Source organism: Ptiloglossa arizonensis, chromosome 3, assembly GCF_051014685.1.
Source record: "Ptiloglossa arizonensis isolate GNS036 chromosome 3, iyPtiAriz1_principal, whole genome shotgun sequence".
NCBI classification, from domain to species: domain Eukaryota; kingdom Metazoa; phylum Arthropoda; class Insecta; order Hymenoptera; family Colletidae; genus Ptiloglossa; species Ptiloglossa arizonensis.
In genome coordinates this window covers 6,778,179-6,805,869 of record NC_135050.1, presented here as the reverse complement: position 1 = coordinate 6,805,869, position 27,691 = coordinate 6,778,179, and the positions used below count along the sequence as shown (strand labels likewise).

The following is a 27,691-nucleotide window of genomic DNA, read 5'->3' as shown; positions in this document are numbered from 1 at the left end:
TGGAGCACTAAACTGAACAAGGATTGAAAAGAATTGAATGCTTCGACGGTGACTATCTCTTCACGATATTATCTTTCATTCGATGCAACGGTACATATGTACTAACATCTGTACCAACCTATTTCAGAGCATGTATCAAACACGCTATTTCGAACATTTAAATTATAACTCGATGGGTAAAGATTCAAATTTTATAGACCTTTGTAATTGTCAAGTAATAACTCTGGATGACTTTGAATCGTGATATACGTTATTGTACTCGTCTTATTTCTATCCTGTCTTTAAAAATTATCTAAAAATTATTTAGATAACCTGTCTTGATCGTTCTATATATGCGGATTTTTAGAACAAAATTTAAATACTCTGATTTTTGTTTTAAACGTAATTTTCTTCGACAGAGTAATCGCCATATATTTTTACATTTCCAAAGCTCCAGAATCTTGTACATTCCTTTCTTGAAAAATCCCCGAGTTTTTCTTGCAAGAAGTGAATAACCGCTATTTTGTCTTGACATTATTTTTAAAATTACTGTTAGCATTAAATAAAAATAAATGACGATCACACGGAGACAGATCTGGAGTGTAAAGAGGATAAGGTAAAACGTTCCACTCGACATTCTTTATTTTTTATTGAACCGAAGAGGCAAAATAAGGCCATATGCTATCGTGTAAAATGAATACTTATTTTCTACTAACGAATACCGGTTGAATTTTTACGAGCTTGGAATGGACTTTGTCGATCTCTTTGCACTAAATACCTGCGGTAATAGTTTCTCGCCGTAGAAGAAAATCGACATGAAGAATACCATCGAATAACGATTAAACGATGAAAAATCGTTTTTGAATAAAGGCTCAGTTTCGGTACCATTTTCGTTGGATGTGACTCCTTTTCGTATCATTGGTCAGATCGTCGTGTATTATCATACTCTACCCATTATTCGTCCTAAATTAAAATTAGATCGATAAATGGGTCAATTCCAAACCGAGAGATCAATTTATTCCATATCGTTAGTCTGCAGTATTTGTTCTCCTCTGACAAACAGTGCAGTATCCATTTAACCAATACTTTGTAGACATCGAGCGAGTAAAGTCGCTTTCCTGCTGTATATTCATCACATTGGAATACTTTAGCGATATTTGCGCATCTCCTTCGTGAGTTTTAACGTATATATTCAAGCAATCCCTCGTCTTCGATAAAACAGATGGACATCCCAAAGGTGGCTCTTCCTCTAACGATTTATTTCCTTCCTCAAAGGGCTTGGACCATTTTACGGTGTCCACACACACTATAAATGCGTTTTACCGCATTTGTTGTTATATTTTTAAATTTAAACTCATAATGTAAGATGGCTAATCTTACATTGAAAAGTATCGAAACAATTGAAAACTACAAAGCATGTGTACCAGTCACGTACACTTTAAATTTCCCCTAAACTCAATTTAATACATTACAGTTACAATTGTAGAAAATTGTAGAATGATTGCTAACAGAAAAAAAACACGAAAGTTTTTTGGATACCTCGTACGTAACCAAAGGATCAAGAATTTTAAAACAGTCATTGAAAATGTTCACGAACGATTACTTACTCTCTTCGAGTACCCATCGATTTCGTTTCGAGTCAGAAGACTATGTTTCTAATCTTATAGTGTTTCTCGAGTCTTACGAGACATTATTTTTCTATAACTAAAGTTATTACAAATATGTGCTGCAACTGGATGCTCTTGTATCTCCAAAGTTCTTTCATTGTATTACAAAGTCAAAAAGATGGCTTTCGTACATTCCTGATTTTTTACCTAAAGATTTTCAAGTCGAACGAAAGAATGTAAGTCGTTTCTGGTCGAGTCTCGAATTCTCGACACGAAAAATCGTTTTCAAAACTTTTACATATTCGAATAGCTCCAAGTTTTCAACCTATTCTCCGATATATTGAACATCTCCGAAACTTGACGAAATAGCGCCCGAATTTCAAACGACGTACACGTACACAGCCATTTTTTCGACATTTTGTTATCCCTACCAGAGACCAACTTCTTTCAACGAAAATTTCTATAGACAATTGCATCCAAGTAACCTGTAACTTCGCTGGATTAAGCTGTTAGAATGAAAATTCAATTAGAAGGTTTACACGAGAAACGTGATCTTTTCAAAACGACACTTTCAGAAACGATGACTGCTTCAACAATTTTTGTCGAGTTCTTTATCCACACCCTTAGAAAAATTATTTCGAACGTATCGAAAGCAGAATTTCGAAAGAAACTCAGGAAAATATCGAAAAAGAACAATGAAAAAATGTTTCTTCGTGAAATAAACAGAACATTTCTGTTCACATCTCACTCCAAAGGTACATAACTGTCTAAATTATAAATACCTCGACAAACCTCTTTCCAGACTTTCCATGAGTCTAAAATCGCGTCCATCGTTAAAAGAAACCAGATTGCAATTGATGCAATCGTATGTAACATCCTTGATCATTAATACTTTTTAATGAAACGTTGATAAAGCACTCGAATAAGAAAGGATGCACTGCAACGACTTCAAATGCAATTGTTATCTTCTAGACGTGTAAGGTTGGAAGAAGATTGCTCTTTTTTACATTCTGAGGCTCGACTACGTTCTTCAGGTCGAAGACGCCTCGAAGCCTCGTTCGAGGATACGGTGGGTTGCAAATAATCGCTCACCTCGTAAACTGCCCCGTCGATGGACGAGCGTGCTGTAAATGTAAACGTTCCATGAAAAGCTACGGAAAACTCGGCTACGTCGTTGTAAGCCCTGTTTGCTCGAGGCTCTTCCTGTCCTCCGATGGAAATTAACACAAACCCCGTAGTGCTGTTTCTTCGTGAATGCGAATCGCTCGCTTCCGCTTTCGTACGGCCGGTGTGTGTTTTTCTTCGCGCAATCTTCAACGCTTCTACGAAATATACAAGTACGTATAACCGATGACCATCGAGCCAAGATGGCACATTAACGCGCGGTTAATTAATCGTAACTGTGGCCTTGTATCTTAATTACACGGGTAATGTTCGAGCCCGCCCCGCCAGAATTGCGGGCGTGCAAATTACTTGCCGCGAACCAGTCGTTGGCTGGACTACTTCTTACGAGAGATATATTTTTCTTCTTTCCTCCCTTCGTCGAGAATATCCTACGTACATTGTTCCCTGTGCGTAATATTTCACGTAGGGTGATTATCCCTATTGTAGACTGTTTTATTCTTCATCGTTGTCGCTTACGTAGCACCGGTTCAGGTATACCTGAATTGCTCGATGACTTCTAGTCTGTGGACTTCTGCGTGGGAAAACGTTGACTCGTGAGGCAACGTAATATCAAAGTATTGTATGTTTATTATACGTTACTCGAATATGGACTTCGCTTGGAATTTCTGTTCGGGTGGTTTATGAAATAATTGCTTCACGACGACGTTAACAATTTGTGAACATGCGCGTACAATGATGTAGAATAATAGAAAGAAGATACGAATCCTGATTACAAAAGTGACTACTCCAAACTGAACATTTTTGTTTGGTTCACATACTCGGACGTTCGACTGATCGATGTATCGGTAAATTTATATTGTACCGTTGACCGAAGCTACGAAATGGAAATTTACATCGAAGTGAAACAATATATTGATACGATTTTGCAGAATCTTCTTATTGTATCGTATCGATATCGTGTTACGCGATCGATTAATTCGAAGGTAATTCAAACTACCGGGCCCAAGAGAACGGGGCAATGGGGACATCGAAGTCACGAGTAATTTGCATCGGTCAGTTTTAATTACACGTTCCCTGATCATTTACGCAAACGATGCCGACGGTTTCGAAAAACTGGCACGATTCACGTTAGTGATCATGACGCGCGTCTACAATTATATTGCACTCTTCGCCATGAGGCAATTGAGTGCAATAGCCAATTGCTAACGACGCACTTTATTTTATGCACGACGGAATCGCGTTTGACAGATGGACGGCTTACGCGTTGTCGCGGTCCCGGCATCAGGAAGTGTTTAAATGCTTATAGTTGCAATGCTGATTAGATGACCTTCCAGTACATCAAGGGTGCGATGTAACAATCGTTACTCGGAATTGCGACGAACCGTACACGATGGACCATATTTAAACAAACGCGGTAGGCGGCCGGTCGCGTAATCGTGCCACTCGTTATTTTTATAGATAAACAAGGACAACGTCGAAAAAGCACTGTCAATAATACAGAAGCTCCATTGGACAATGAATAGTACATTGTAAATATACGAATGAAGACACTAGGGTTCGAATGATAAATCATTTTTCTATAATCGTTCTACCGCATTGTAATAAATGATCTATTATTCTACATAAAAAATAATAATTTTTCAACGTTGGACAGTTCTACCGATCGATATTTGTCATAGTGTCATATATTTCGGAAATTTTATATATCGATCGCACATTTTTTATACATTTATTCAATTCGATTTTATAAATATGGTTTTAATTGATATAAATATGATTTATCGTATTTCACTTTGGAAGATTATATTTCTTTCATACTTTGAATCGTTCATTTTCCAGAACCATAAATGCTTCGATAAGAGGGAACCGCTACATTGAATGCTTCTTCGGTATAATTGTTTTAAATATAAAATATTTTGAAGAATTTTTTTGTCCAGCGCATTGTGAATATTTCTGCTTCGATAAATCAATAGAAAAGGAAATACAGTATCGCAGAAGGAATACATATATGTACGTATTATTTCAAACAGCAGGATTTTCGGATAATGGAGCTTTCACCGTATTTAATATTATTCAAAACGTTCTGGATGTTGCATCAATTGTTTAAATATGAATATATGCGGTTGATGATCGATTGAAATATTTTCGAAAATGTAGCGACGTTTTTAAAGAATACTAAATACATGTTCGTATATGTTGTTTGTAATACTATATATACTGAAAGGAGAGTATTATTATTTCAAATGAAAAATTAATTTCGAATCTTTTAAATCTGAATATTACATTCTACTTAGATTTTTTTCGGTATAATTCTGTTCTTCGTGCGGAGCTTTCTTACTTTTAGCAAATTTCTTACGATATACCCCAATTGGATAATTATATAGATAAACTGGCAAATTTTTCTACACTTTTAACACTTTAATTTTGTAAAATAAGAATTGCTAATATATGATTCATTATTCTCAATTTCTTTTCCAGTAAATTTGTTTCAATCCCAAGGAATAAATAAAAATAGGACAATGAGTATCGACCAATTGTTCGATATACTGTACATACGTAGTAATAATTAATCTTCCTACGAGGAGATAAAATAACTGAAATAAAAATATTCTTGAAACACGTACGAATTTATAAATGTATGTATTATCGCTGTAACGCCACCTCATGAAGTGATTTTAAAAATTTAAACGATGCTGATAAAGTTTCTTTAAATTTATACACATTAACGTAACACTAAATGCTCAAAAATACGCTATTTAATGGAACTCAATTTACAGTCTCGAACAATTACGTACTTCAAGCATCTAATTTATGTTTCCTTTCCAGGGTGATCAAGGTATACATGGCTTCCCCGGTGCTCCAGGACTTTCGGTTCGTACAAATCTCCATTCCAATAAAACTTCCTTCCTCGAATTTCAATTACTAAATTCGAGAGTCAGGAGTTTCGAATATCTACGCTCGACGTTACCCGAATTTTGTTAATCTTGAAATTAAAAATATTCTACTTGATTAAAGAAAAACTTTCGCGACTCACCTTTAAAAAGTTCTACTTTAACATTTCGACATTGTGATCACTAACGATTTACCAACCATATGTTTTGAACTAAGAAACATACACGAGGCGTCATTGTCAAGATACCGAAAATTGTCACAAAAAATTAGTAGAAAATAAAATTTTAAATTTGTCGGTGACAAAAATGCTCGAGTAAAGTGAACGCAACAAAGCTGTCATTGATATTCGGAAGTTCACCAATACTATTTCACGATTGTCTTGTATTATTATAAACTGTAAAAAGTTGATTAATATTCTTTCCGTTATTTTCGAACATTTTTCACAAGACTGATTTACAATCGTTGTACACTTACGTGATAACAATTATGGTACGAAGTAAATGACTCCTTCCTTTATAAACGGTTCTAAATAAAACAATTTTCGTTGAAAAATTTCGTTGTCGCGACAAGCAATTGCGGAAGTCGGTCAAGTGCGCTTCGTTAACGGTAAAATTTGGTCACCGATAGTGGTAGATTGAAAACTGTATTCGTTAAATCGAGAACAGAAGTGTTCTCGTTAGCAGAGCCCCAGATTTTGACACTTCACTTTCTTCTTGTTGGAAAAGCTTTTTTAAAACATAATATTGTTATACATACAGTACCACATAGGATTGGAACGAACAAGTTTAAACAAAGTACTTTTGTCACGCGCATTTACGTTTATTACTAAATGACCTATATAGAAATTGTTCAAATCTAGTAAAATAATTTATTTAGCAGTCCCTTCTCTATACGTACTTTTCTTGATTTAGTGTCGAAATACAACAATTAATTAAATATTTAACTAATATTAATTTCATAATTAATATTGTTGGAACAATTTCATTAATTATTTACAATACTAACGATCCCACCGATTTCAATAATCGTGAAGTATATTGAAGAGAGAAGGCCATCAAGTATCCGCAACCCAAAGTTAAAAGTCGATCGTCCTAATTGTAAAACTATATGCATTTGAGGATAAGGTGAACATAATAGATAATTATCTTTCATTTTAAAGCTAAAATTGTACATAATCGTTACTTTTCGTTCCACGATATTCGTGAACTTTTCTCCTCCGATATACTTTAAGGTAATTGAAATTAACAAGGCTGTTACTAAGGAAAATAATTATTGTTATTGACTAACTAAAGCTTGCGAGTGTTTTAGAGCAAAAAGTAACAATCCAAATTAAGTTTAAATTAAATCTGAGAAGAATATCAAAGAAATACTATAATTTAAGCTTGTAATAATTATATCTCGAAAACTATCATCACCGAGCTATTATTTGTTGCTCTGGAACATTCGCACATAATATAATTGAAGTGCATTAAAATCAGTTCGGTAATTAATATTTTAAATACCAAAATTTTTTCAAAGTAAAAATAGCGTTGGCAAAAGTCTATAGTTTCGTCAGATTTCGATTAGAAATTAAAATCAACACGTTTAGAAGTATCCCTTGGAAATTAAACTTAACGTTCGTTGAACTCTTTAAACGTTCTATACAATTTCAAATTCGTCTTATCGGACTCTGTTACTTGCAATCGGAAGAAACCATGCAAAGTCTCGGCTCTTTGTCGACGAAGATGTTGCCCTTTCTTTCGTGCCAGCACGATGTTAATGTTCGTCTGAAAAAGACTCATCAAATACTCCCAAAAGTGTTTCGAATAATTAAATTCATGCCTGCAGGGTAACCCCGGACTGCCGGGTGTGATGGGACCAGACGGCTTGGACGGATGCAACGGGACCGATGGACGTACCGGTGCACCAGGATTGCCTGGTACATACGGTAAGCGCGGTACACCGGGCCCAATAGGAGACTACGGGCCCACCGGTGAACCCGGCGAGGGCGGCATCAATTCCGTCGGTGCAAAGGGTATCCGTGGAAATCCAGGTGTAGACGGATCAATGGTAATTGGAATTTATTTTCGAATTAATTAAGTAAGAGCAACATTCGCGAATGGTAAGGTTGCCTAAATTGGACAACATTTAATATTCTTGTAAATTGTAACATTCCTAACAATCGAATCGAATCTCTACTGTAAAGAAAATAGAAATATTCATTTCTTGCTAAATTAAATTGCTAAAGTATTCTATTACTTTGCAATAATCACCATTGCTATACTTGTTACAATTACATTTTTAATTATAGTAAGTATTTTTTTAAATGCATTTATCAATCGATTTTTACTAAAAGAATCCACTATCCTTATCATCTGAGTAGTTAATAGTTATTTGAATTATTGTTGCATTGCCATCTTCAGAAACTTTTATTGAGGAATTATCAAAGCCGAGTAAGGTGGCCTAAATTGGACAACATTTAATATTCTTGTAAATTGTAACATTCCTAACAATCGAATCGAATCTCTACTGTAAAGAAAATAGAAATATTCATTTCTTGCTAAATTAAATTGCTAAAGTATTCTATTACTTTGCAATAATCATCATTGCTATACTTGTTACAATTACATTTTTTATTATAGTAAGTATTTTTTTAAATGAATTTATCAATCGATTTTTACTAAAAGAATCCACTATCCTTATCATCTGAGTAATTAATAGTTATTTGAATTATTGTTGCATTGCCATCTTCAGAAACTTTTATTGAGGAATTATGAAATCCGATTTTTTTTATGATTCCATATTTCGAAGTTATGATTATTTAGAATTTAACAGTATTTCATTCGACTCGTATATAATTTTAGATATTAATAAATTTAATTTGTTTCGCGCATATTCTGTATTTATCGAACAATACAGCGAAGAAATATATTTTTCTTCCAATAAATTTCTTCGTCATACGATCCAAATTGAAAAATTGGTTGCTTAATTTGAATCACCAGTGTCATCATTTGGATTTTTAGTACTATCTGCGATGAAAAATGTTCACTCTATGATATACCTTTACACTTTTAATACAGAATGAGTTCATAGGTTACAAACAATACATCCAATTGTTCCTTTCCTATAGTTGTTTTTTGTAGTTTCTGCTTTCTTCTGTTCACGAATCTCTTCTTCTTCGTTTGGAACGCATAAGGCACATACGTAGCGCGCAAACTCGTTGAAATTGATTGAAAAATGTTGAAAAAAAGTCGAAAAAAATAATACCTCAATTAAACCGGTCCAATTTAAGCAACTCGACCGTCACGAAGTTTATGCCGCATGCACGCGTGACCCCTTTATTAAGTCCAAAGATTTGTTCGTTGTGTCACGACTAGACCGTAGATTTTATGTATTTATGGAATATGTGAGTATAAAAAACATATACCTAACGTACATAGAATATATGTACTTTTGTAAAACAAAACACTAATACTATTATATTAACTTACAAAATACTTTTTCATATTGACATATGCTGTGAATGATATATACGCAGTCCAGTTGCAAAATTTATTACATTTTGTCGTAAATACATATATTTACGTATATCGTATAATATTTCAGAAAATATTACCCATTACCATCTCGATTACAAACCTGATTTTAATATTACATCGAACTCTGCAAAATTAAAAAACTTAAGAAGGTAATCGAGCCTCGAAATCTTCAAAAAAAACAATTTCCGAAATCCTTTTACATATTCGAATAGCTACAAAGTTCCTACGTATTCTGAGCTCTGATTTATCGACAAATTTCATAAATTGACGAAATAGTACTCGAATTTCGAGTGGTGTGCACGTTCATTTCGTTTTCACCATTTTAGTACGTATCTCTTTCAAGAGATTTGCAAACAATTGCATCCAAACATCTTGTACCTTCACTAAATTATGCCGTAAAAATCAAAAGATACTTCAAAGATTTATAAAAGAAAAATGTGTTAAAAAAACCTTTTGATCGCTCTTCTAAAACAATTGTCCAAACTGTGTCGAAAGCACAATTTCAGAAAAAAAACTACATTGAATTTGAAAAAGTGAATAAATTTCAATTTCTCTTCGTAAAACGAAGACAACATTTTTGTTCGTGTTTTACCAAATTATAAGTCCAATCGAAAACTCTTTTGTAGATTTCCCTTGCAACTTTCACCTAATAAAGAAAGAAACACACATTCGTGTAATTGAACACAACTACCGTGATAATAAATATCTTTGAATGAACTGTGTCGATATCTAATAATTATAAATTTAAATTTCTTAGAAATTTTCAAGGCTCGAAATCCCCTTAACGAATCAACTTTTGCATTTCCGAACGCGAACGTACCACCACACACGGCGATATCGCAGCAACGTTCAAGACACGCGGGATAGTTAACGTTGTTCGTTAATTTCAACGATTTATCAACGCGTTTCAATGTTGACAACGTGTACCCTAAATCAGTGATCGCAAGCGCGCGCGTGCTCACGTCGAATTGCATTCGAACGAGACACGGAATTTGAATGTATCCGGGGTTGTCGTAGTGTCGTCGCGTAACAAATAGAAAATTGTTGTTCTCTTCGTTGAGGGATCGCCCTCTGCGGATAAATCGCGTTGGATCGTTCCCGGAGATGGCTCGAAGGAGACGATTGGACACGCGGCTACGAAGGGGAACAGTATTTCGCGAGTGGTAGTAGCTACGATACGTGACGAGAATATCGGAGATCGTTGGCCAACCACGACGAAATTTCTTCATTCAGTTTGGACCGCAGCGAGTTTTTCAACAGTTTAAATTGGAAATTGGGATCTTTTGTTGGAGTTGATGCTCTTGTCGATCATTGCGGTATTCCGTGGTACTTGTGATGCGGAACACTGGAACGGTATTCGATAGCATTGGGATTTTCGAGCACAGGAAACGGAAACGCGAACATTTTAAGCGGTCCAGTTACACAGGTGCAAGAAATACGATCGAAAAAAAGATTCGAACGATATCGTAGTGCACGGTATTCGCGAAAATTATAGGTCGTTGGAAAATGTTACCGCCGGTGAACGTGAAACTGAAGTCAAGGTTTTTGAAAACACCGCGCGTTTAGTTCGAATTGATGCGTACGTGCATTTGTCAGCATTGCTCGCAACTGTTTCTCGTTTCTCTGCATGTTTGTAATGCATCGATAGTAGAAACTTTTGAATTTACCAACTATTGAAAGGGAACTCTTCAACCAATGCGTAGATTGTGTGTGTGTGTGTTTTTTTTTTGTGGGGAAGGAGAATTATTTTTAGTTACAATTGCTGAAATTTTTATCGTCAGTATATAATCGAACGAAATCATCAATATTTCAAGAGCTATTCGAGTGTAGGTACTCTCTGTAAAGTTCGATGAAACTTTTCGAACATTTAATGTACAGTATTTCTTTGCATCAATTATTTCGATCGATCTATCTTCTCCTGATATTTCAAATAACATTTTTGCGGACATTTATTATTCATATGCAGAACCTGAAATTAAAATGCAGAGAATATCTTATGGAACTTGTCCAGCAATTATTTACCAATTGTTGTGTATAATTAAAGGTCGTAGATAACTACGGTTTACAAGGATGTTATACGATGGTATGATAATAAATTTTTTGAAAAAACAATTACAGAAATGCTAATGAGAAACATAATAAGAGATCTTGATGCGATTATAATCTTTCTAGTCTTATTGTTAATAAATCGCATATTATTCATTTGTTACAGTTATGTTATTTAACGCGTGCCATTAAATGCTTCTATTTACAATTACAATTTAAACTAAAGTTCATTTAAACGGATCTTCAAAAAGGATCTCGGATAAAATTACATCGCCCTATTGTGAATTAAAAATTATTGCAATTTATTCGTAGTTAGTTTTTGATACGATAGAAACTGTTATGTTGCAAGATATTCTTCTTTTTCGTTTTCCAAAATATTTCATTCATCGTTTCATTTTCGTAGAAATATAACTTATGTGAGTTTTTATTACCAATTGAATGTATTTCCGGTTACTAAAAACTATTGCATCTTTTAGTATGCCCGAACTGACAATCTCGATAAATTATGATCCTTTAAAATTAGCGATCCCTTGAATTTGTTTTTACATAAGAAATATCGAAACATATTCTGTCTATGAATAACCAAAATTTCAATATTAAACTTTTAACATAACGTGATTAAATTTTTTCACAGATTTTCAAATATTCTGCACAATCTTCAAAAGAATCTTTCCAAAAAAAATTGTCCAATAAGAAAATTACTCTATTAAATACATAATAACTCCTTCGTCTCTTTCCTCCATGCTTCATTCTCTAAAATCGATCGAAGGCATGATCCCTATCTAATTAACAAACAAATCTATTCGCGATTCAATTTTCCATCCTTCTTTGATGCCTTTTCGCTAATGAAGAAATAATTGTATGTAATAAGTATATAAGAAGTAATTGTTACATACTTATCTCTCTTAATTCAATATATTTTATAGTTTGAGAATTAGATGAAATCTAGCAGAAACACGGTGTACTTCTTAAATTAAATCAACGAGAATTCGTGTAAATAAACATTTCGTAAGAATTCCCTTGTTAGTCTCCAGGCGCATCAGGTAAACGTGAAACAATTTCAGGAAACCTGTCCTACGACTTAAGGAAGAGACAGAAATAAGGCAGCTGAGCCTAGATTCGTCTAATCAAATGAACCAAACTGGTCGGTTGAATGATTAGAAACCTGTCCCGAAATAATTATAAGTTTGCATTGTCCCACCAGAGACCGAGTACTCAATACCACCATTAACACTTGCATGCGCCACAATGCACCCCATACTATTATATAATAATTAACAGTTTCGCTTCTGACTAAATATTGTATGGCCAACGATATTTACAATAGCGAAAAGAATACAATTAGCAAGAAAATGGAGTAGAGGGTGTAAAATACACTAGACGACGAAGCAATAAATTCAATGTTCAACGTTAGATATCTGTTTGTATGCGTCTTGTAATAAAGTTGTAATAAAGTTTGTCCACGTCTTGAATAAAAAGTTCAACGTGGGGTCGTATACGCTGTTACAACCAGTCGATAATTAACTCCATCCTCTTGGTTCCAATTGGCTCGCAATAACTCGCTCTTCGATCGAACAATCCCACGACGAACGAACAATCTCCACGGATCGATTCGATCCGTTCGATGTTAAATCGTTTGAATTTTGTCCACAGGGCTTCGAAGGACCACCCGGGATTTACGGCCAAGTGGGTTATCCAGGAGAGACGGGCGACATAGTGAGTACAGAAACGCGACTTATTCGTTGGTATCTCGCTTCGGGTACCGTAACGACCGATCGGGCCAACCCGTGGGTTCGTGAACCTCTTACGAGAGTTTAGGTCGTGCCGTTCGTTCGCGGAGACCGGTGAACAAGAGAAGAGAAGGACGAAGGGGAACGAACGCGTCGAAGGAGGGGGACGGGGGGTGTGCACGGTCCCCCGAACGCGTCTCGTTCCTTTTTGCGAAACGCCACCTGCTCACATGAAATATCGTCCGCCCGGCGATGTGCTCCTCGGCAATATTTAACGGGCACGCCGGAAAGACGACGAACAAGAAAGGGGGCGGGGACCAGGAATTCGAAAGGATTCCAAAGGGCCGCGATATCGCGCGATAAGTCGCTCGTGGTGGAATCCGCTTACAAGGGATTCGTAAAAATTGCCGCGAAACGATCCTGTAACACCATTGTCCCCCTGCAGCTTCCGAGATAAAAATCGACTCTCGAGATTCCAACGTTTCGTTAAGTCGGCTGACCGTTAACCTCGCGGAGATCCCGCTATTTTTTAAGTATCACTGTCCATCTGTAAGTGTCACTGTGCATCTGTAAGTGTCACTGTGCATCTGTAAGTGTCACTGTGCATCTGTAAGTGTCACTGTGTATCTGTAAGTGTCACTGTGCATCTCTAAGTGTCACTGTGCATCTGTACGTGCCACTGTGCATCTGTAAGTGTCACTGTGCAACTCATCCTGACGCAACGGTGGGGTTACCGGGTGCAGTCAAGAGTGCAAGTACTCTCTTCGAGATGGTCAAACACGTTGTGTTCATGTTTCTCGGTTATGGATGTGAATCGTTTCGCGGGAAGAAGATCGAAACATCCGACGCAAGATATAATTTATCGTTTTAACGTAGTTTACCATTTGTAGTATCCGTTTCGTCGATATTCGACGCGCGACGAACATGTGTCGTTCGATTGAAGTTTCGTATTCGCGTTCCAAAAATTTCTCTATCATGTTAAACAAGTTTGCGTTGTTAAACGGTACATTTTGATACGCGTGACAGGATTTTAACCCCGTCTCTGCCACCTCGTCTCTCCCCGTGGATACTTGGATTCCAAGGAGCGTCTTGTTTACTTTTTCCTTGTTAACCGAGGATGGTATTTTTCTATTGTGTCACGGACCAAAGATGTACAATTATTTTACAGCAGAGTATAGTTGTATAATAATATTATCTTTAAACGTCTTATCTTAATTGTCAATCTTAAACGAGCTATTCTTTATTATGATATCTTAACCTGTATGTGTAAAGTTGAAATCATAATTACAAACATTTAAGAGAAGTGGGAGGAGAGGCATAGAGAGAAGAAAACCAATAATATCGAAATTGGAAAAATAGAAAATACACTAATGGTGCGAATAACTTGCACGAGGACTAGTGTGAATTTAGAAGGCGTGTAAAAAAATAATATTATACAGTGTGTACGATGTAATTCGAACACATATTGTTATGGATTAACCATAACTGCAACGAAGACAAAATTCTTTCGCAAGAATCGAATTGCGTTTATCGATTTTACTTTATTAAATATTATGCTGTAATACGAAAAAGAAGAAATGGTAAAAAATAATAAATAATCTCGATAGAAAAGAATAATGAACCAAACAATACGAACGTGAAATACATATTTCGAATCGATTAATATTTCGACATATGTTGACTAAATATTTTTTACTCGACTTAACTGTATGTACTCAACACCTGGAACATCCTGTACAGATAGAAGAAAACGATGAAAGTAGGCGAAACGGAGCTTTGAAAAGTAACGAACAAAGAATAATACAAACGATCCGGATGGTACTTTCGGAAAGATAAAAATTCTGATTGTGCTAATGTTAAATTCTGAGACTGGTTGAACTCGAGGAATAATGTCCAATAATCATAAAAGAGATAAACCACGGCAGTGTATGCGAAAAGTGTTGCAAAGGAATTTACAAAAGTCACGAAGAGCAAACTTGATGAAAGACGATGAAGCGGTCGGAGTAAAGATGCCATGTGTTAATCGCTGAATACGAAACTAGCCAGCATCTACTGAAATCTGAAGCGTCGCGCTCCTCCGACTGCTACCCGCTGACGCCATCGTCGCTGATAACACGAGATGTCGTCTTCTCTCGAGAGAAGATTACTGAATAATCGGCAACTTCCAAGAAACTTGGAACCTCTGTTCTTTACATTGGTCATCCTCGTATACAACGAGTACACACTATTGAATATTTTCTTTCACAAGAAGACAACAAGAAATTGCATCGAATCTTCGTCTCTCATTTTGCGAGACGTTACACCTAGGCAGTCCGATTGTCATATTTCGACACGACTTTTAAGATGAATACACAGAATTGCTTGAAATGCCTAATAATGTAATTCAAATCGATTGAACTTGTTCAAATTCTTGGTTATTTGAAATTTTTAGAAATACAAAATCGTCCAATAATTAACGTTATTAATCAACGCTTGTGATTCTATCGAAAACTCGTTTTGAAGCAAAAGTCAAAGCATCGTTATTTAAATTGGTCGTTTTACTTTTATCGCGGTATATCTCTTTTACTGAACTGTTTGCCCGGATAATTTTCAAAGAAAAAGAGGAAAAATCAAATTACAAGGAAACGATTATACCATAGACACAAGAGGGTCACTACTGACGAGACGATTGCACCCCAGAATTCTCTTACAGAACTTTGTAAGCACAATGCATGCTTGCAATATATTGCACAATACGAATTGCGCGTTTGGACCTTCAATAGAGGAGATTTTGCAAAAAGAAAATAACGTTTCGTTCAGATTTCGCTCGATGGTCCAGCATAAAGAGAAAAAATTAAAGTGGTTCGTTTTTAAATTAATGTTATTTCGAAACAAGATTCTTAGAGCTTAATGCATAATTCCAATTTATCGGCGGTTGAAACTATCGGGAGATTCGATCGGACTTTGCTTTCTTTATTTCCCTTGCTAGAAGTAAACACTCTTAGAAAGAAAAGAATAATGCTAAAGTATAAAAATAGTACGAACAATGTAATACTGAAGTGAACTGACTTTAATATTAATATTAAAGAATTTTTCACCTCGAACTGTGCTTCGGACGAGGTAAGGGAAGATCTTGAACGGGAAAACAATTTTTATCATAAAAAAGTAAGAAATTCTTTCTCGTTGATTTCATAAAATTGTGTTAAATAGAGTACTTTCTTAGGGTTTACCTGGCACTCCCGGTTTGCCAGTTATGCAAGTGAACTAACTTTAATATTAATATTAAAGAATTTTTCACCTCGAACTGTGCTTCGGACGAGGTAAGGGAAGATCTTGAACGGGAAAACAATTTTTATCGTAAAAAAGTAACAAATCCTTTCTCGTTGATTTCATAAAATTCTGTTAAATAGAGTACTTTCTTAGGGTTTACCTGGCACTCCCGGTTTGCCAGGTATGAAAGGTGAAGTCGGTGAAACAGTATACGGCGTGAAAGGTACGCTGGGTGAACAGGGTGACAGGGGCGAGCCTGGACGGCCTGGAAATGGTGAATACAAGAATAAGACCTCCACAGCAGTGAAGGGCCATATGGGTTACCAGGGAATGCGAGGAGATAAGGGTATCCTCGGAGAGAAGGGAATGATGGGCATGAAAGGACCTCGCGTAAGTAACATAGCGTCTTTTGTTGAGATACTCGAGCTATTCCCTGTTATTGTCTCGTAAACGACACCGTTAATCGATTTAATAGTACAATGCGCAGCTTTTATGCTTTAGTAGAAGTTTTTACGGAATTTCAGCAGATATTGTTATTACAAATAATAATAAAGTAAATTTTTTCATCAGAATTTCATTATATATCTGATTGCTGGTTATAAGTCCTGTCCGTTGATTTTTCGTTGAAGATAAACCTTATAATTTGAAAATGAATAAGCAAAGTATTTTAGCTACGTACATTCACTACGAATAAGTGTCTGAATTTTAAGTACAATGCGTATTCATCTTTAATGAAAATAAAGTTTCCTAAGAAACGAGTTCTTTCCTAGCTACTGGTGAAACTCTCGGTATTGTTGCTTAAAAAAACTTTCAAGAAGCATGTTTAAACATCTAACGTAATAATAATAAAAGAAATTATACTTTCTAAAAATTACAATGCTCAGAATTATTATGAACACAAGGCATTCAAAAAAATGGAATTTTCTTAATAATATTGTTGGTACACGCTGGTCAGGACTTTTGCAACAATCTAATATTTAAGGATAATCGAGTACAGGAGAACACCCATTCGGGCTTTGAAAAGTTGCATCGATAAATATAAAATAATAGCGATGTCCGTGTCGAAATTTTGTTCACTTGTATACTTTGTAAAAGATATTTATCGACATCGTAGATGTTGTTAACTACATTCGAAAGAAATGAAAATGTGACGATTCTTGTGTACAAACTATTCAATATCATTTAACGTCGTATCTCTGTTTTGAATGATTATCTATTCGGTGTCCATAAATTTTCATATAAATATTAACGATTACTGATTCATTTCCACGGTGAATGCAGCATAGAATCGATCCTAATCACGCGAATTGTAACCTTAAAAGAAATTCTATCATTAGACTCGGTAAAGTTCCAAATTCAATTAACACTAGATTTACCAACCAGTCAAAATGACTGGTTGCAGCTGCTTTTACAGTTCAATTTATTTTCAATTCTATAGGATATTTTCAAAAGACGTTACGATTTTTTCTATTCTACACGTACAATCGATTTCATAAGTTCCTCCTCTTCCACGATCATCGATTTCCTTGGAAGACATACGAACTACACCTTGATACACTGAAATCTTTCGGTAGTTCTAGTGTTAATTTTAACCGCAAAAAGTGGAGAGGTTTCGAAATGAAAAGATAATCGCCATGAATTGTCGTATCCATAGTGGTCACGAAATTTTACATGCAGGGTCGACCAGGGTTTCCGGGTTATAAAGGCGGTAAAGGAGAGCAAGGTGGTGACGGCCGGAGGGGTAAACAAGGCGTGGAAGGTCCAGCAGGTCCTTCCGGAGAAAAGGGAGAGAAAGGTGCTCCCGGTTATGCTGGTAAACCTGGACCAACGGGACCTGACGTAAGTGTCGCATTTCGTTGTCAGAAACTACGTAAAAAGTTTTAGTCCGTTTATAATTGTAACATAGAAAATTTAAATTGCTGCCCAAGCAATTACATTCATATCCTCGTCATTGCTCTTAATTAATATAAATTCTATGTAAAATGTAACATACATCTCGGTGAATAATTCATATTTCAATTACACGGTGACGCTGCTCTCAAAATTACAATTAAATCACGAAAATGTTTACATTCATTAAATATGCCAATTGTTAAATTTCATAGCTACTTTCGCTAAGCAACCGGGATCGCTTGTTTGGAAAAATATCATTTCGTTCGTGTATAAACTGAAGTGACCTCGAAAGGGAAGAGAAGGAAATATCTTAAGCGTACACTTTCCATCAATATTTGAAGTGACATATAATTCAATGGTTTTATTATTTCAAACGCTTGTTATTTCCAATAAATCGTTGTTCTCTTTAATTCCGAAAAGCATTTCTAGAAATGAAAAACTAACGTATCGTTATTAAATGCTCGCTCCTTGTTTTCAATTCAAATCAGATTTTCACGGCAGTAATTTATCTCTATTTGAAGATGATGAGCTCCGATGAATATAAGTTATAATTTCAATAGATTGAAAAGTAATCGTTCGATAAGAGAGGTATTAATTAATTGTTAGAATTGTGAATCGTTGCGTTGTCAATTAACGATTTCTGTTGACAAAGTCATTTTGTATTTTAAAATTCAGGGACAATTAGGAGAAACCGGAAATCAAGGGTCACCTGGTAAACAAGGAGCTGCTGGCGAACCTGGAAAATATATACCGGAACTCGACGAAATAATTGAAGGAAATATTGGAATTCAAGGAGACCTAGGTTTGTTTTCGTTGAAATTGATCGAAACATAATGAAAATGAAATTGTTCTAATCGCGTATATCAAAATCGACCAGTGATCGTTATTTTACCAATCCATGCACTCTTCTTACGCAAGAAACTATAAAACGAGCTCCTTGCAGAAGTGAATTTTCAAATCGCGAAGCGGTAAGAAAATACTGTAAATGACATTAAAAATCTATATCTTCTGGTAATCGGTAATAAAAAATATTACGTAACTTATTTCATCTGACTAATCATCAATTCGTTGTAACGCATTCTTTCACCAGAGAAATATTCTGCGACATAAAAACCATTTAAAGTTCCAAAGAATCGTTTGAAAGTAAATGTACAAAATTTCAAATGATAAAATGGTATACACGAAATGTCTAATCGTCGAGAAAAATACATTTAAAAAATCATTTCCTTGATCAGGTCCACCCGGTCCAATGGGACAATCAGGAACGCCTGGTATACCTGGTAAAATAGGGTACATTGGTCCACCTGGTCCTCCAGGACCTCCCGGTCCTCCTGGATTGCCAGGGAAAAAAGGATCTTCCGTCAAAGGAGAGCCAGGAACTGATGGTACATGGTCGACAATGTCCTATACAAATCGTTTACAAAGCATCGAACTGGCTCCAAAATGTGTCACTCGAACTTTCTAGGTCTTACCGGGCAGATAGGCTATCAAGGTCCATTAGGTTCACCTGGTGTGCCTGGAGTTATTGGATTAAAAGGATTCCCTGGCGTAACGGTCATCGGACCGTCAGGCATGGACGGAAAGCCTGGAATACCTGGACTCTCGGGTTCGGCTGGAGACCGCGGTGATCATGGTCCTCCTGGTAACTATCTCAAATACAACACATAAGTAACTGTATTATGTTTTGCGGTAACTATCTATCTACTTCTTTAATAAATTTCAAAAATTTTTAGATAATCACAGAAGGTCATTTTTTACAATTGAGTGCTTTCATTGACCCTCTGCGCGATCAGATACACATATTGTTTAAATAGAACAAATCATGGTAAATTACAAACTATGTGTATCGTTATAAATATATACTCATAGTGAGTAATAATACATATGCCTGACGTGATAAAATGTCCAAAAATATTGACGCTATTAATAACTGTCGATGTCACAAAAATAGATGTACCCTTAACAAATTATAAATTTCAGATATTAGAATTGTTTCTTACATTATAAATGTGATTTGTCATGTTCGATTTTGTCTTGTTGTGTTTTATGTACACGTGTTTGTTATTATTCACGCTGTGCATACGTTTGTAATTATGTATACGATCCATGCGTATAATTTGTAACTTACCCCAAATTTTGTCTGTTTATGACTCCAATTACACCAGACGATTAAGAATCAATTGAAAGCTTCCGTATATTATTTAATGATTCGAGTAACGAACAACTACATTTTGAAAAGATTTACACTACAAAATATTGTACAAGTCCTTTACAATTTTCTTTAGACGACATTTTAATGTTAAACTTAGCTACAGCACAATGAATGTTTGTTAGTATTCGATACTTTTCTTTTGTAAATCTGCGTAGCTTACTCAGGTACTAATGTAAACTACGTTTACATTTAATGTAATGTGTACGATATAGTTGGTACAATATAATTCCTATGTCACAATTGTGCATCGTAATTTCAGTTACGATTGAATTTATCGTAATCGGTAATAATAAAACCTTTTGATTGAACAGGTCCGCCAGGCTTTTTGGGTAAAGGTACCAATATACGTGGTCCTCCTGGTGAGCGTGGATTACCAGGATTACCAGGTATTCCTGGATCCGATGGATGGCCTGGTGTACCAGGGTTAAAAGGTATAATAGGTCCGAAGGGCGACGACTGCGGCATTTGTTCACCAGGTAAGCTAAATTGATAAAACGCGAAACGAAAAGTTTCTAGAAGCTGAGAATTCAAAAAATCGATTCCCTTTTAATCTTACCTTCCCAAAAAGTAATATCTGAAATTATTTAAAATTAACAAAATCACTGTTGTTAGTTATTTGGCGAATTCTTTGTCAAAGTATTGGAATATGTGAAAATCTTAAAAATGGTGTTCTTAAAGAATCGAGGCTCGACTACTCCTTTAGAATCAAACACAGAACGTACAACTGGAGTAAATAGAGTATTGCAAGTGTGGTGAAACAGTGTCCAATTGCTTCTATATTTATTGCTACCTTGCGACATTATTTAAAATAATTAGCTTCGATATGTTTGGAACGTATTTCCAATCAGAAATAAATTCGTTCAGAAAGATTGTATGCATTGAATTGAGAATTATGTTACCTTTTGTGTAGCACAATCGAGAAGAGATCAGAAATAGATTCTTAATTGATTGCTCAAGGTTCCTTAATATTAAAATCTGTAGAAGAAAATTCATCAAAATGTTTACATGCGTATATATATAACATTCACTTAATATAATTGAACACAAATACAGTACTATAATACATCTTAATGTTCTTTGAATATCGCTCTGAAAATCCCTGGTCTGATGTATTGTATTACCCAATGGTTTCGCTCCATTTGTTACTGTCCAGACGGTATCACTTTACTAGCGCGACTAATGATGATGGCATTTTGAGGTAAGAACTTTGGAGAGTTACTGTCGTGACTTCAATTTGCGATGGAGTTACAACGTTATCGAATTTGGAAAACAGACATATAAAGAACACTGTGTATCCGACATACAAATTTGAATAATCTAACAGGAGTAATTGTTCCGAGAAAAGTGTTCGAAATAGAATCACTTATCGCTTTTACTGACAAAGAAATAGTCGATATTTTTATGTAATGTTAAATATAGTAGATATATAGTTGATTGACTGTATCGACCTCCTGAAGCATCAACTTAATTTTGACCAACGATAACCACCTGACCAATTAAATTCTTATTCCACCAGTAGTGGATGTTTGCAATATTTACTGTTAAATATCGTTTAAACTATGGATCAACTATAGCGATGTAATTCAAACAGTCCGAAGACATGTTCAACCAATGAGCAAAATTCAGGAAAACGCTTAAAACGTTTTGCAGGACTGATGTAATTAAATGCCTTGAAAATTCTTGAAAGCTTAGAATCTTCTGACTGCCTTGAAGTTTTTAATTGCTTTTACACAAAAATATACAGTAAAAATTGATAAACGTTTACAAATATCTATAATACCACATAAATTGAACGCTCGGTTTTAATAAACAAAATTTTCCGACGGTATTCATTCTGGTGTAAGAAATTTCAATTACTAATTATCATAAACAGATTGTTTACACATTTACTTATTGCACATATGAGCTTATTTATTCATCGATGAAGAGATAAAATTAGACTTTGAAAGTATAAATATGAGGATATGCCTTCACACGAGTCTGAAATCATGTTCATCGTCACAGAATAACATTATTTATGTACTTGAACACTGCAACTTTCGTGGTTAATAATATTTTCTAATAAAATTTCGATACAATATTCACCGCACGATAAACAATAGACTATGTCGATATCAAATGTTTACAGATTTTAATTTCCTAGGAATGCAAGATTAAAAACAGTTAAGCTTTTAACCGTTTGCACTCGAAGCGTTTTTGCTACCTGAAACTGGCGCCTCGATGAAATCTTTTAAATCGCAAAATTAATGTGGAATGGAATATTTTTATTTCAATACTCGACATACATACGTTTACATCTTAAAAGAGTGTAATACCTAATTTTCAATTTGAATTTCAAGTCACAAAATTTTCCCGAATTGAAAGAAGTACACTGAATCGAGGGACTCCTCTCGAGTTCAAAGGGTTGAAACTCTAAGGCTCGACTACCTTCTTACGATCATTGAACAGTCTTTTTATTCGTGATCCTGTTCAGACATTTTCAATCAACTGAGCAAAATGATACACAAGTTAATTCAATAAATGTTACGTGGGTAGGGCTGCCTGGCGATAAGGGTGAAAGTGGGGACGATGGACTGGAGGGATATCCTGGAGGGCCCGGATACCCTGGATTAGCCGGACCTCGTGGCATAAAGGGGTTTCAAGGGATACCGGGTGTTATCGGGCCAAGAGGCTTGCAAGGTGATAACGGAAGACCAGGAATCGCTGGAGTTCAAGGACCTAAAGGAGAAAAAGGGAGAATAATACTTCCACGAAGCCAATTGAAAGGAATACTCGGGGACATTGGTGACAAGGGTTTCCCTGGTCTGGAAGGACCAAGAGGACCCAAAGGTGAATCTGGCCCTAACGGTGATACGGGACCACCGGGACCTAAAGGAGAAAAGGTCAGAACGTATTACCAAGAAGCGACAGTGTCGTAATATAGTAATCCCTCGATAAAACGTACACTGTCGAGTCCGCGTAGAGCATTCTAAGAAAATATGCTAGCAAATTTGTTCCTGGAATCGACCTTCTCTATTTTATGCTCAGACTCAACCATGTGTAAAGCATCCGACAATTAGAGTAAACGAGATACACTGAGAGCGAGTGCAACAACGAGGACAACTCGAATTACCAATCTTCAAAGCGTTACCACGTGTGTATCGATGCGACAATACTGATGCAAACTAACTTTTTTTTATTATTTCTCATTGTCATCTTCACGAGAGTGTATTCAAGAGATTGGTGAGGCTGTCTCGATGAAAATAAGACCAAACTAGGCTACACTTGGACTATTTTCATATGTACATTATACGAATCAATTCAGTAAGATTTTCAACCGCGTACTATAATTTCAAGATAGAATACGATTGTATTTGGTCACATTTTCATCGTGAGAATCTCACCAATTCGTTGGCAATGCCTTTACGATGATTGAACGAGGAATAAAAAAGTTTTTAGTTTGCATCAGAGAAACATTTAATTTGTCCAGTCGCTGTTTAAATCCATGTCGGCCAACTCGAGTTGAAAAACGTAAACAGTGGTGACGATAATTTCATATGTTTTATATATGACTTTTTATCGAGGGGTTACTATATTCAGAATCGATTTTGTTCTCATTGAAATGTAAACCGATGCTTTAAAAAGACGAAAACTGATTAATACTGACATATATCAAGAACAATTTTGTATCAATTAGTCGTGATCAGCAGTGTCGGTTTATTACAACATAGTTTTGTTATAACTAAACTTGTGCAACGCACAATATCCCCACTTGCTTGATCGGTTGATTAATTTTAGCGAAGCTGTGATCTTGTTAGTTCAAGGTTGAATAAAACTTTGTCTTCGTTTTACACAGAAACGTTAGGGTTTTAATATAAATAATATATACATACATTGTATGTATGTATAGAATAGAAATTCAGATAGAATAGTTTGACACTTTTTCTATTCAAATATTTACTGAAACTTGTGAACGTTTTATCGCGAAATTATACACACCCTGATTAAATAATTTATTTGGGTAAGTGTGCCAAGAAAACAGACAATTACAGTAACTTAAATGATGATTGAATACGTGAACCTTGTGTCCACGTGTACAGATAGAAAAATACTCTTAGACTCACGAAATTATCTGACTTTCCTGTATGTGCTTCTTCATTTAGGTTCAATTTCAAATTCGAAGGGCAAACGATTTTACGAAGGTTTACAAATTTTATTTACAGACACGATAGGCAAAATAGTGCATCGACAATTGAAGAAGAATTATCGCACACAATACCGTATTACCTAAGAAGTTGTCACAAAGCCATTTCCATCACTTTTTGGAACTGCTTGCATTGTGTTAATTATAGCTCATTCGATCTCATTGTTTGTTACTCTCGTTCCCGATACCTACAGGTTCTGAATCTGCGATAACTTCTCAGGTAATATTGTATATCCCCGCTACCTGTGTCTACTATCAATTTTCTTTTCGATTTCCAACTTCGTTTGTTGATAAATTCCATTTATATTACAATGCAACCAACAAAGTTCCATTTATCAAGGTTCAATTGCACTTTATCTTAGTGAACTTCAGATATTTCGCAAATAAAAAAGTACTCTCTAGAAGAAGTCAATTATTATGTATTTAAACAGATTTAAATATTTACGACGATTGACAAAATTGAGTTTTAGTATTGTAACCTATACATATTACATATTAATGTCATTAGTAGAGGGGAGGAGGGTGGAGGGGTAATGAAATTTGTTAGTTCATTCTAGTGATCAGAGTTTGCAAGATATTGATGAAAATTGTTAAAGCTTCGAAAACTTTTGCTCTATTTATACTTTCAACGAACATTAATGTTCCTGCCGTAATTTACGAATCGGAATTCGTAAACGTGAATCTTTAATCCGAATTAGTTATTCAGAGCGTTCCAGTTTAATCGATCCGCGTAAATTTTGTCGAAGCTGTAAGTGACATAGAGAAACTTTTAGTAGTAAATCTCGAAACATTTCAACTTTGATCTGAAATATTTTTCGAGCATTCTTTTAATCGCTCAGGTAATATTGTAAGGACCTTATATTAAGGACCTTATATTAAGGAGCGATTAGAACTTTGAAATTGTTAAAATTAATTCTCGTCTTAAGAGACACGTTATCATTATTGAAATCATTCCTTCGTTTACAATCAATAATTTATTTCGAATATTTGCAAAAATATTCTTGAATTACATTGAACATTTCAATCGTTTAATTAAGAATTTTTTATTGTTACTGAAAGTTAACAAGAAATCGTATCGTGAACTTCACGCACGACAGCATACACGATACAGATTCTTTGGAAAATGTTTTTGCAAACCCAAAACTAAATTTTGCCAGCGAGGAGAGTAATCGTTGCAGAAATTTCCAATTGCAGAGGCTGTTATTTTGTTTTTAGGGTGATCACGGTCTTCCTGGATTTCCGGGTACCGATGGCTATCCAGGTTTGGATGGTATTCCTGGTGAAAAAGGTGACGACGTAACGATACCGATTGAATATTTGCGCGGAGATACAGGATATCCGGGTATTACCGGAATGAAGGGTTTACCTGGTGAACCAGGGACAAAAGGAGATGTCGGGTTGTCCTCGGCGTACGAAATAAATCTGCAAGGAGAAAAAGGAGTCAAAGGAGAACAGGGTGCTCCAGGTGAGAAGTTCACGAAACGACTATTACTTGTTCAAAGAAAAAACCAAAGATATCAAACGGAACTTCTGCAATATAAGATGTGACGAATGTATCAAAGAAATGTTTGTGTGCAATTCTTAAAATTGAATCAATCATTGTTTTAAAGAGCAGTTTTAACGAAACCGGTTCAAGTGATAGAAACTTTCTACGAAAGAATTAAGATCGATTGTATTTGAAATTGCGTCGACTTTTTAACAATCTAATTTTTGTCCATTATTAAATTCAACTAAATTTCATAAATTAATGTATTTTCATATTTGCGTAGCAGACGATCCGAATTAATTTAAAACAATTTTTAACGTTAAACATTATCTTTCATCGGAAAAATTCCAATATACATTTATACGTTTTCTGTTGTATTTTGTATAGTGTGCACTTCGTTATGTCGATAATATAATGACAGTTAGTATATATTTCATTTCGTATATTAAACAAAAATGAGTTCACTTGATTATAAAAAATGTTCACTTCAATACCGAACAACGAAAGAGAAATTAATGTCTTTGTTCTTAGCTATTTGACTTTCGATGTTAACAATTTGATAATGAACATACGAAGGAGAAAGTTTCCTTAAAACCAGTTTCAGAGACTTTTAACAAAAATCAATTTTAAGAACAATAAGAAATAAAATTTCTTTCTACGATTGATAAATTTTAGACGCAATTTGTATTTGTTGCCTCGATTGTTACGAGCGATCGTCTATGACTGTTTCGTGACAGTGAATTTTGAACATGAATCCTTGCAGGGGACGATGGTGCTAAAGGTGCGGTAGGACGATCGGGTGACGAAGGATATCCCGGACCACCAGGACTTCCTGGTCCTCCCGGTATATCGCCTCAAGGTCCTATAGGATTAAAGGGATATCCAGGAATGCCGGGAGATCAAGGTCCTCGTGGTATAGCAGGTACACCAGGAAACCAAGGACCTGTTGGTTTTCCAGTAAGTGTATTAAAAAAGGACAATTTACCAGAAAGTGTATAAAAAAAAAATCTAACAAAGAGTAACTGAATAGAGAAGTAAATATATTATTCAAATTGTATATTTAAACATACGACAGTACGTTTACGTTGTGTAGTACTTTTTACGCGATTCTGAACGTGCGTCTCGATTTACCAAGCCCAATAATAATATTACGAAGAAGAAAAATTAATTATATGTTATTCATTCGCAGAATATAATATTTGATCATTACGTACGCTTTCCACTGGGAGATTGGTATTTTAATTCTATTATTTTAGTCGACCAAAACAATTCGAAACAATCCCTGTAACAAACCAATCCAAAGTAAAAATACATTCTTAAACGATTTCTATGAAATTTACCACTAACAGGTTAGCCACTTCGTACTAGAAAATTCATCCCGTGTTCGCATAACGTATTTTATATCGCTCTGCCCTGCTGTTTCTTAACATTCGATGCAACGAATGTACGTACGACGTAACGGTACAAGAATTATAATTATAGTATTTCAATAACTGAATATATCTCAGAAGTTATTATTTTTCAGACTGAAATACTTCGATACTTTTATATTCGTTAGCTTATCGAATTTTGTTGTAAAAAATTGGTCGTTTCGCTCAAAAATACAAAATCGCCCTTCAAATTTCCCGTACGCCATCACCAAACAAAATAAATATTGAGTTTCTCTCAAAGTGAAACAACTTCTTTTAACAACGTTTCTTCCTGTCGTTTCAAGTAACGGAGATGTCAGGTTGTCTTGTTTCCAGCGAAATATCCCAAATAAAGACACAAA

The 27,691-nt window shown here is 35.3% G+C and overlaps 1 protein-coding gene across 1 annotated transcript in view; it reads left to right on the top strand.

Moving 5' to 3' along the window:
* The window catches only part of LOC143144764 (uncharacterized), a 109,032-nt gene that overhangs the window by 71,163 nt on the left and 10,178 nt on the right, over positions 1-27,691 (top strand). Inside the window, exons 3-14 of the mRNA XM_076307519.1 lie at positions 5,538-5,582; positions 7,431-7,652; positions 12,821-12,883; positions 16,300-16,536; positions 17,824-17,985; positions 18,715-18,841; positions 19,275-19,424; positions 19,505-19,681; positions 20,563-20,727; positions 22,787-23,133; positions 25,650-25,899; positions 26,684-26,877. Of these exons, the coding sequence (XP_076163634.1) occupies positions 5,538-5,582; positions 7,431-7,652; positions 12,821-12,883; positions 16,300-16,536; positions 17,824-17,985; positions 18,715-18,841; positions 19,275-19,424; positions 19,505-19,681; positions 20,563-20,727; positions 22,787-23,133; positions 25,650-25,899; positions 26,684-26,877 (2,139 nt within the window). The remainder of the gene's footprint in view (positions 1-5,537; positions 5,583-7,430; positions 7,653-12,820; positions 12,884-16,299; positions 16,537-17,823; positions 17,986-18,714; positions 18,842-19,274; positions 19,425-19,504; positions 19,682-20,562; positions 20,728-22,786; positions 23,134-25,649; positions 25,900-26,683; positions 26,878-27,691) is intronic.